This window comes from Patella vulgata, chromosome 3, assembly GCF_932274485.2.
Source record: "Patella vulgata chromosome 3, xgPatVulg1.2, whole genome shotgun sequence".
NCBI lineage: Eukaryota > Metazoa > Mollusca > Gastropoda > Patellidae > Patella > Patella vulgata.
The window spans coordinates 63,378,839-63,389,393 of NC_065881.2; the positions used below are offsets into that span (position 1 = coordinate 63,378,839).

Consider the following 10,555-nt stretch of genomic DNA (forward strand, 5'->3'; position numbering starts at 1 on the left):
ACCGAATTATGCACGAAAGTTGAATTAAATCGTCATTTCAACCTTGGGTTCGCCGTTTTGTCGTTCTTATCCGAGATAAAAGGGGATTTCGCGTTATTAAGATAATGTTATGTTCTAGTGGACCAATAGTGAAACTTCTTATGGAAAAAAAATAATGTATGCGGGAGTCAAATTTACTCATCTCTGACTATTTGAAACTGCCATTATAAGCATTTCTTACACGCACTAAAGATTTAAACATCCGTCATCATCCTTGAATAGGGCATATCTTCGTCTAAGATACTATTAAGATCTACTTGGTCGTTTCCTTTTGGGCGTCAGTAAATATTGTTCCCCATTTCACGTGAGATGTCCAGTCCAACAACTCAGTTTATCAATGACTTTATTTACAAAGCTGATGGATTTCGATCGATCGTCCAGTAGTAAAACAAACATAAACATTACAAAATATAACAAGATTTCACAAAACAATAATCATTGAATATTATATAATACACATTAATAGTTTAGAGTAAAAATTAGGAAATTAGCGCTAGATCTGGATTGTGGTGCACATCAATGTAAAGAGTATGTTCAGATTTACTTAGAACACATTAGATGGAAACCATTGGGTCCCACACGACGCATTCCCCCGAAAACTTACGTCCAAATGCCACCAAGGGTGACTTTCAGAGAAGTTTTTTTTTGATATACCGAACTCTATTTAAATGAAATAATCCCCAAAGTTTATCGTTTGAGATAAATTGCTTCAGAGACGTCTTCTGGTCTATGGCACTCTCCATAACTTTTACCTCTGTCTATTACACAGATCGATTATTTTCACCTTTGGGCTTTGGATCATTGTGTAGGTTTATATAAAAAGAATTTGACCGCCGATTGGTTGCGTTAAACCAATACATGTATATTTTGAAGACTGTCCCATTAAAAGTTCACCCTTACTGTTACACTAGTTTGTCTTTGTGTATATGACTCTGAGACTAATACTCTTTAAGACCATTGGTAATATATTTTAATGTAAATTAACTGAGGTTCCTAAATTTGTGCTGTATTTTCCCAACAGAAAATAATAAAAAAAATATCACAGGACATGAGTATATTATGAAAGAAGAAAAGACATTTAAAAAGAAACGTCTAACACAATGATTTACAATTTCTGCAGAAAAGATATTCACTAAACTGTTGCCCTTCGACCCCACCGCCTGTTGAAGCAATGATCTTAAAGCTGTGGTTTAGTAAACGCAGAATAACCTGTATTGAGTTCAATTTACAGAAACCATTTAATGGAAATCTGATTATGTAACGATTGTCCATGTTCCATCCAGAATTACGCGTGTCCACCAACGCAGCCGACAATTCCGGGAACACCTCTTCAATTAAAGCTCGCTCCGCACTTAAAGAGATTCTTTCTCCTAGATCGGGACTGATGCTGACTGCTATGCAATCACAGAATTCTGGCGAGGTATTGGGTTCTGTTTTGATCTGACTTGGCAGTTTTATGCCTGCCATGCCTATTTTCGCGGCTCTGAGCATTTCAACCTCTTTGGCCATTCCACCGATATCGTAGAATCTTGATTCTTCCAACAGCTGGTCAAATTCTTCGAAGTTAGAAGGCAAAAGAAGTCGCTGTGATCGCAGGTAGTTTAAAATATAGCGAAACATCTTGCCATCACGATCTATAAAGTAATGCTGCTTGAGGCTATCCAGAACTATTGGAATACTCCCATTGAACATGCGAGCCAGCCTGGATTCGGGGTATCTGAAAGACATAAACAAAGAACTACATCATACAATGAAATCTAAAACGCCTCCAGCTATACGAGTTAGCTTATAAAGGTTTAATATTTCTAATTTACACTTCATCCTGTTCAAGATGCCAGAAGACATCCCAGTGGTTGGGTTTCACTTCCAACCAATATATAATCGCAAAAACTTGTGGTTGCTGCGTTATCTGAACAATGTTCTTTCACTTATGTGACTTTGAGAATTCTTTTAAAATTTCAGTAAATGAATATGTGTACGTTTAATACTTTTTAAGTCCCAAAAGAAATAAACTGTTTTCCAAATGTAACAACGTTTTAAACAATATGCCGGGATGCTACTGGCAGAATAAAAGTAATCATCTTTTAGATAATTATAAATAGAAACAGTTTCCCAGAAGTTCTATTATGATTCAAAGAATGTTGACACGATTGGATCTTGATTTTCACTTCCACCCTAATGACTAAACAATTTTCTTGAGAAATTCTTTATTCGGAGTATGGATTGCGCATAAAAAAAACCACTCAAATTTAAATTAACCTTTTATTTTAAATCCATGTCAACTACTTGTCAATGTATTTATTTGCTAAATTGACTAACAAAAACGAACCTTTTTGTCGTCCTATAATACATAATACTTAAATTTAGAATTGCACAATTGGTTTCCGTAGTCAGTTCAGGGAGTTTTATCGATAATTTCTATGTATTCAGTGCCTATATGTTGATTAGCGTGTCTTTACAATTGCAGCTGCTTTATTTTTCTCTATAAAAGACATAGAGAGGAAGAAGTGAGGGGCTGGGGGCGATAAACGTTACTTGTATATATAAAATTGACTAGTGATGTCGACATTTTGCGATCTATCAACTATGAGAGACATGGCATATAAAACAAGCACCCCACGCGGTCGACTTGTTTGTCGTGTATATTTGAAAGCCGATTACCTGCCTCGGGACATCTACCTAGCTTCTTTTAAAATTGTATCCTACGGCACATTTGTTCGGCTAGAGGATAGCATTACATTTACCGTCTCTCATTATCACCACTCAATTTACTCCTATGCTAGAAAAATCTCGTGAAAGCTTGACTATTGACGGACCTTCATCAAGCGACAAGGGTAGATTTAGCTCCGGGGCATCAACCAGCTTCATTACAATGGTTTGTCGTTTTTTAGCAGCGAGATATTCATTGTGAAACGCCATTCTTATTTAATTATCCCGATTGCCAGGCTTAGTCCCCGAGGCCGTGGATCAAACGTTGAAAAACTTGTTTCTTGACAACATAACAATGTGTGGGTAATTTTAGCTGTGATAAGCAGAAAAAAAAAATCAAAAATCTAACACGAATATTATAACTACTTCAATAGACCTTATAAATTATAAGCTTCATTCCTATATATAGCGAAGACACGGGATTAGGATTAGCAAACACGCCTTCAGAGGAGTAAATTATTAAGTAAATTTACGCGGTTTGACATTATGTAAAGTTTGTTTCGAATTTTGCCGCGGGGCGTTTGTTACCTTGTCCCTAGCAACGGAGTAAATCTTAAACTATTGTGTATTAATGCCGATATAACGATGAACGCATTTACAAAAATTACTCGCTTAAAATAACAATAATAGACGAAAAGATTTGAGTATAATATTTTGAAAGCGACTGGCACATGCCGAAAGCTATCCATGTTTGAAGGTAAATACAAAAACAGTTAAAATAGAAAAGACAAAAAGTCGCCATAATAAATTGAATAAAGTGAAGAATCATACTGAAGATAGTTGAACCAGCTTTAAAAGTAGAAAGTCTGTATAAACTATTACGGGCAAGGGGATTTGAAGCTGAAGTAAAGATAGCCCGCGGGTGAAACATTTTCTCTTATTTCTTCATTTCAAGAACGAATGTGGCTCTATCGGGCGTGAACACTATGGGCCTTTGAAAAAGAACATTGTAATTATTGATAAAAGGCTTCAGGCATTTTGTACAGACTATAGTCTCTCTATGGAAAGTTCTTTATTTGTCGAACAACCATTTAAAATGTATTTCCATACAAGGTTTCTAGCTAATGGACTGAAATAAGAAAAAAAGATGGCTTATTTTCAATATAATATGACTTGTTCTTCTTTTTGCTTTTCATAATTCAAAACGAAAGTGCATCATGTACAGACTTTTCCCATACGCAACGCATCATCGATGGTGCCAAAATGTATTGGCAGGCAATCATATAGACGATGCGTTGTTAACATCATCATCATCATCATCATCTTAAGAAATTAAAAGATTTCCACTGTAGTGAACGAATGGATATATCAACACTGTTAGTAAATTTAGAGCATTTAATTAATTGCTTCTTTTATATCTTTATCTACAGTGGGGTGCAAACGTAAACTGGAAGTTGTTATCTCGTGGTTTACCACACCGTCGTAATCGGAAAATATAAATGACGATGGTTATGGCAGCAATGATGTAATTCACATCATAATCGATGATTTGACCCCGGAAGTAACACCTTTATTAGATTCGTGATTTGTTTCCCCACTTTTCACTTTGGATTTTAAAATGACTATGTAATTAGTAAATACTGTCCCGAGCGATTTTCATAAAAAAAATAATCTATGCTGTTTATTTGGAAAGTAGAAGCCCTAGTTCAATTTAAATGTTTTGTTCTCCTTTAGGTGCCCTCTCACCCCCATGTTGCTCTTTGGGCGAATCTTTACACGGCAGTAGTTTTGAGTCCACATGCACATTGTAGCCTAATATATACAAGCTATCACGTGTTAAAACACTATTCACGATTGGTAATATGTTGATGTGTTAAAAACTAATTGGCTCGACATTTTTTTTCTTCAACGTATCTCAAAGGCATGAGCATATCGGTTGTAATTTGTTCGTATCGCTGCTAACAAGCTGGTGTCGTTGTAGCGTATAAACTGAAGAGGTACTTGGCTTCTCATGCCTACTGGTGTAATAAGGAATCGGCTCATCTAAAAGAAGAGCTCAAGTGCCGTCAACCACCGGGCACAATACTATGGCCACTTGTTATTTCTACACAGTAATTATATGTAAATGCTACGAGTTATAAAAGTGGTTAATATACAGTCGCTATTTATAGGTTGTTCAATTATATTGTTACTTCTAATGTGGAGCATCATTGTTTTTCTTGTAGTGACGGGAGAATACCAACCAAGAGTCAAAAAGTTACCAGTATGGATACACAGATAGGTTGCCAGACAACGAATCAGCAGCAACTACGTCGTCCGCGCTGTTGCCACTATTTTCATGATTTTAAGTCTTAAAAATGATTTCTCACGAATTTTGCGCGGAAACACAAAGTTGAATTGGAGTCAAGGGCAATAGGTCCATGAACATAAGACATGACATATTCACTCAAGTTTCAAAGGGAGCTTTCATTAACAATAATTCTGCCAGGTTCTGAATGTCGATAGTATTCAAGTTTAGTCGAACAATCCAAACAATTTTGAATTAAAACCTACAGATTTCAATTACAAGGACAATAAATACGCAGGAAATTGATACATCCCAGTACCCGCTTCCACAATTACCACCACCAAACTTTTAACGAACACACACATTAGATGAAGATTACGGCCTAATACGATCGGTAAATACAATCATGTAAATGTTAAGTTAAGCAACAAACAATATGGACGCTCACCTGATGCTTATTTGAACACTTTTCAAATTTTCCGCAATATATTCAAATATTGAACGTGAGTCAAGAAAAATTTATTCAGTATTTGACATTAGATTACTGTGTATTATTCTGTCTCTATCTTGTAGATTAATTTGAATTTAATGATTTATTTTGTTTTTCGACATGTGTATCTTTCTACAAGTTTATATGTGTAGATTCAGCCAATTTTGAACCATGACCGATTTTATTTTCAATAGTCGACAGTTTTACGACCGTAAATTAAGAAAGCATGATCATCTTCCGTTTGCGGTATGGAAAGCAAGTTTAGGGGCTGTCCAACTCAAAAGATTAACCCACTTTAACACATTATTTCGATCTAAATCAAAGCGATTTTGATCCCTTAAAGATTAAAAAAGTTCAATTTATTCCTGCTAAAACCGGTATGCTTCCAAATAACTGAAATAGATTTGTTTTGCAATATAATTAAACAAACGCTTGAAGGGGAAGTAAGATTGATTTTAATGGTTCATTACCATCCCCTAATTGGTAGCTAGTAGCTGGGATGTTAGGCTACATATACGTAGCTTGAGGTAAAACACACAGACACACAGTAATATACTGTACTCAACTACAACAATAATTCTTGTTTTCTTATAAAGGGCTCACATGTTTCAAGCTATATATACATTAACTCAAATATAGTGGTGTTACAGGTAGAGCCAGACTGCTATAACCACAGTGTTATATTTGTGGGAAAATAGGGAATTTAAGATTTTAAAGATGCATCATGCAAAATCTAAATAGGCTAATTGCATGTGCTTTTTCTGGATTTAAATGATATACTGGTTATTATTTAGACATTTACTCACATGTCAATTCACTTTGATATCGAGTGGATTAAACAATGCCTGCTATATCTTGAAGAACTGAAAATCGAGAATTGTTTTACAATCGTAGCAATGGTACTTGGCAATCGTGAATATGAACTGGCAATCGGCGGACACAATTCCGACTATTTGTTCGCTCAGAATAAAATAATTTGATTGAAATTTTCAATATACATTTTTCATTATCTTGTTCTTAACTATTTAGCAAGAACGATCGTCCCATACCTAAATAAACGCCCTTTAACGTTATAACACACAACGCCTTAATACATTTAATTATCACCATTAAAAGTTTTGAACTCATATGGGTTCGTATTGGGATAAATGGGTTTCAAGGGGTAAGTACCAGATACCATACCCCAGATTGCATAGGACTGGGTACAGAAAGGTGGGTTTACGAATGTAAATCAAAAGCAAACATGTAACGATATACCTTTCCCCTTGTAATGCAATGGGGTGCGCTTTAACGTCCTACTTTCTGCAGCAACTGCTTGACACTTTGGAATATATAGACATGTAAATATTTGAACTGAAAGTTATACCCCGCTAAATAAGAAATTCGCGATTAGTGTGGATTTTCATTTTCTCTGTAACTTTAAGTACATTGTATAATCAAGAAAAACGCTCCACATAAACCCGACATTTTCTTTTCCAGAATAGATCTTGAACTTAGGGCGACTAAACGGGTATGGGGTATATCAGCTTTCATCCTTAGTGATATACAGACAAATATTTCTACCAGCAGTATTTTTGAGCTTTTAGTCAAATGAGCCGTAATAAAAACTATAAAATACTACCGGTTGAAATATTTATCACAATAAGCTTGAATACAAGCTTTTACCCAGTATTTCCTACATCCACTTATCTACACCCACTCACTGACAATAAAATGTCTCCTTTAAAAAATTGAAACAATCAGATACAGATAACAATATGACAATCATTTTGGCCAGATCGATATTTTTAACTCTCATATTTAAGAGTAAAACGAGTATTTAAAACCCACTCCAATGATCAGGCCTAGATTAATCTTGTATATGGCCCCTGGCTGAAAAGGCCTCTAGGTATCTGGCATCAACATTGAAAAGGGCACATATCCTGGTCATTGTTAGTTACCCCCCAACTAAATAGATTTATCTGACACAAACATATACAACATAATAAATGACATTTATAGATGGTACCAAAATTTCTTGAACTAATTTGAGGGGGGGGGGGGTGGCTGCAGTCCAATCACCCCATTCCTTTTTAATCCGGCCCTGCCGATGATACATTTCGCCATGATTTAGGCTAGTCGAGATTGGAGGGGGGGGGGAGGGGGTGATTACACGCGGAAGGGATGCCCAGTTGGTAGGTATGGGGTCCCATTAAGATTTAGGCCGACACTAGGGCAAATCACTAGACACTCTACCCTGACAGAATAGTTCGATGAAATGTCGTTTATTGTTTATACTGCTTTATGGTTAGGTGTCTACCAGCTATTGAAAGAAAACGAAGTCTCTATGCATTTATTGATCACATCATTATCTATGGGGCTATTCAGGTTACATGTCGATTTACTTATAAAGATAGAGATATAACCTGTATGGTTATTCGACTATTGTATAGACTAAAACATCCTTGGTGTTGCTTCTAATTTGTTTTTAGAATTATTGAGGAAGCTACTGATTGTTCATATTAAAATGTTTCATTTGGCGACAAATGCTTGCAGCGAAAAATGTCTCTTTAACTGACAGCATTCTGTGATTTAGAAATCGATAATGATAAATCGATTTTAGGGATGATGTGGTTTTGTATAATACATACCGTGTAAGTGTTTCAAGTGATGACGTATATATGACTCCTCCTACATCAATATGTACTGGAGCTGTATAACGAGTGGGCGTGGCTGGACATGGTACTCCTGATATCTTGTTAAAATGGCCATTTGGAGTTGTCGCCGATGATGGCCGTGACGTCACGGGCGATGACATGTTGGTCATATAGAATTTTCAGCGATAAATATCTAAAACGAAAATAAATAAAAATATCATTTAATGGGCCTTGTTTGGCACAACTGTATATTCATCTGACATTATTTCGACATTATAGCGCGAGGCGTTAAACCCCATTTCATTTCATTTCGATATGTTAGTTCATAAACGCCCTAGCTCTGTTAAAAGTGTGATTATGTTATTTTCTTTCTTCATAGTTTGACCTTTGAACCAGGAATACCAAAGAATCGAAATCTGATAGAAAGTTGACGAGAGTGCGTCTGTGTGTCCAGAGGGGTGGGGGTGGGGGATAGGGGGTAACCGAAGGAAAGGGGTGTTGTGGATAGTAAATCAATGAGTGGGATCTAACATTTTCTCACAATGCTTATACATGTAGGACATTTTAATCTAACCACCTTCGATGGTTACACTTGAGCATAACTTTTGTTATAAATTATTTGACCATGGCAGTGGTGTTCCCTTCACATGGTGCTTTTTATCAACCAATTTTAATCTTTGCCTAGATTTACTACTATGAATGAATTACATGTATATTGACAGGTGGCGAAATACCTAGGGAGGTGGGTAGCAAAAGAGATGGAATAACAACGTTGCGGTACGTCACCCACATACCTATATCTGTGTTGTAAAAAATTATTTACCAAGACTGTTCGCACCGAACTGTGTACATCATAAGAAAGATTTGATAAAATTCTCAGCTAATAGTAATTCAGAGTACATTTTACGTTTATTCTATATAATATAAACCCATCCTACCCCCTGCCCCCCACACCCGTCCCCCTTTCCCCCCGAAAAAGGCTAGAGTAGATGGATGAGGTGGGTTCAAAACTCGAGAACTAAAGGTAAGTAAAAAAAAATATGGTTTATTGATAATAAATCAAAACCCTTTGATTGCTAAGTATGTTCCTATAATATATAATTTAGTTTTCAATTACGTATATTAGATCTATACCTAAGAGATTTAACAGTTAGACGTATGTGTGGGCAGACTTTGAATTATGAACCGAATGGTTAGTTTGTAACTTGACGATAGAGTGATAAATATACTAAAATAAACATACCTTATTAAATATACTGATATATTCCATATAATATAGAAAATTTTATTTTTTGTTCGAACATTAACCCAGCTGCTACAAGAAACCTAGTAAAACTGAGCTGACTGTGTCGGCCGATAGAGTTTTTACTCGCGGGATCGCCTCGGGGCAAAACCGTATTTCGCGCGAGCTGCTAAGACTAGCTCGCACTGCCATGACGACGCCCCGCGTGCTGCAAATAGTGTCTATCTATATTATTCATTTTTATAATATATAAAATGGCGATTTTAATAGCGTTTGAAATTTTCGGAAAAACATTAAAGCTGAAGATGACTAGATTAAATATGGCTGACGTGATAAAATTTAATAAATTTATATAAATAAGATTAAAAGGCACAGACTGATTGTAGGAAGACTGTAAAAGTTACCAGTGTAAACGTGTTAGATATTAAATTCTCAGGTATGATCATCTTTAAAGACCATATGATAAATGTAGATATTGGGTTTATATACAGACTTTATTTATTGATTTTAATGCATTGTACTAAAGTCAGCATATTATGTTTCTAGGTGTCTACTAGAACTATTGAATAGAAATGAAATGAAATGAAATAGGGATTAACGTCCTGGTCAGGCCCTCCATTCTGCAACACTGACAAGGGGAAACCACGCCGGAAACTATTGAATAGAATGAACAGTACTCTTCTCGAATAAAGATAAGATGTCAGTGTACATTGGTGATCAAACACTAAAATAAAACACGCTGTCACGGCAATATCAACGTCATTTCCCTGCTCTTATATCGAATTCCAACTGTCAAGGGATTGTTCACGTGTACGCCAGTGTGTACACGGAACCTCAGTTATTCTTACCATAAAAACGACTAGACAGCTGTCTTTGTCAGGCCCTCCGTCCTACACCACTAAAAATCTCGATGAACTTTCTTCTCGGCCAGCACCGGGATCGAACCCTCAGCTCAAGGGTAGCAAGCCAGCGTTTTACTCACTTAGCCACCGCCCCGCCCCGCCCCCCCCCCCCACCCCCCCCCCCACACACACACACACGCACGCACGCTCAAGGTCCCGCAATACTGACTTATGAAATTATCCTGATTTTCGGAAAGGGCTGGAGTTGGGGGGGGGGGGGAGGACGTATCTATGAATGGATATTATGCATAATATACCAGTTTGTATAGTTTCTATCATAGGGGTTATTTTAAGAAATCTAACTTTTTA

At 36.4% G+C, this 10,555-nt stretch overlaps 1 protein-coding gene across 1 annotated transcript; it reads right to left on the minus strand.

The window, feature by feature from the left end:
- Positions 1 to 415: 415 nt before the first annotated feature.
- On the minus strand, positions 416 to 8,269 carry LOC126816675 (BTB/POZ domain-containing protein kctd15). The gene is made up of 2 exons (XM_050543400.1): positions 8,096 to 8,269; positions 416 to 1,756 (listed from the first exon to the last, which is right to left on the minus strand). Exons 1-2 carry the CDS (start codon positions 8,260 to 8,262, stop codon positions 1,132 to 1,134), a joined length of 792 nt encoding a protein of 263 aa, XP_050399357.1. The 5' UTR covers positions 8,263 to 8,269; the 3' UTR covers positions 416 to 1,131.
- Positions 8,270 to 10,555: the final 2,286 nt, after the last annotated feature.

Bases quoted from the DNA above. Each gene is read 5' to 3' on its own strand.
- LOC126816675 (XM_050543400.1), bottom strand. From the start codon at position 8,262: ATGTCATCGCCCGTGACGTCACGGCCATCATCGGCGACAACTCCAAAT. The intron at 1,757-8,095 runs GTATGTATTATA...TATGTCTTTCAG, and splicing joins TCACTTGAAACACTTACACG to ATACCCCGAATCCAGGCTGG.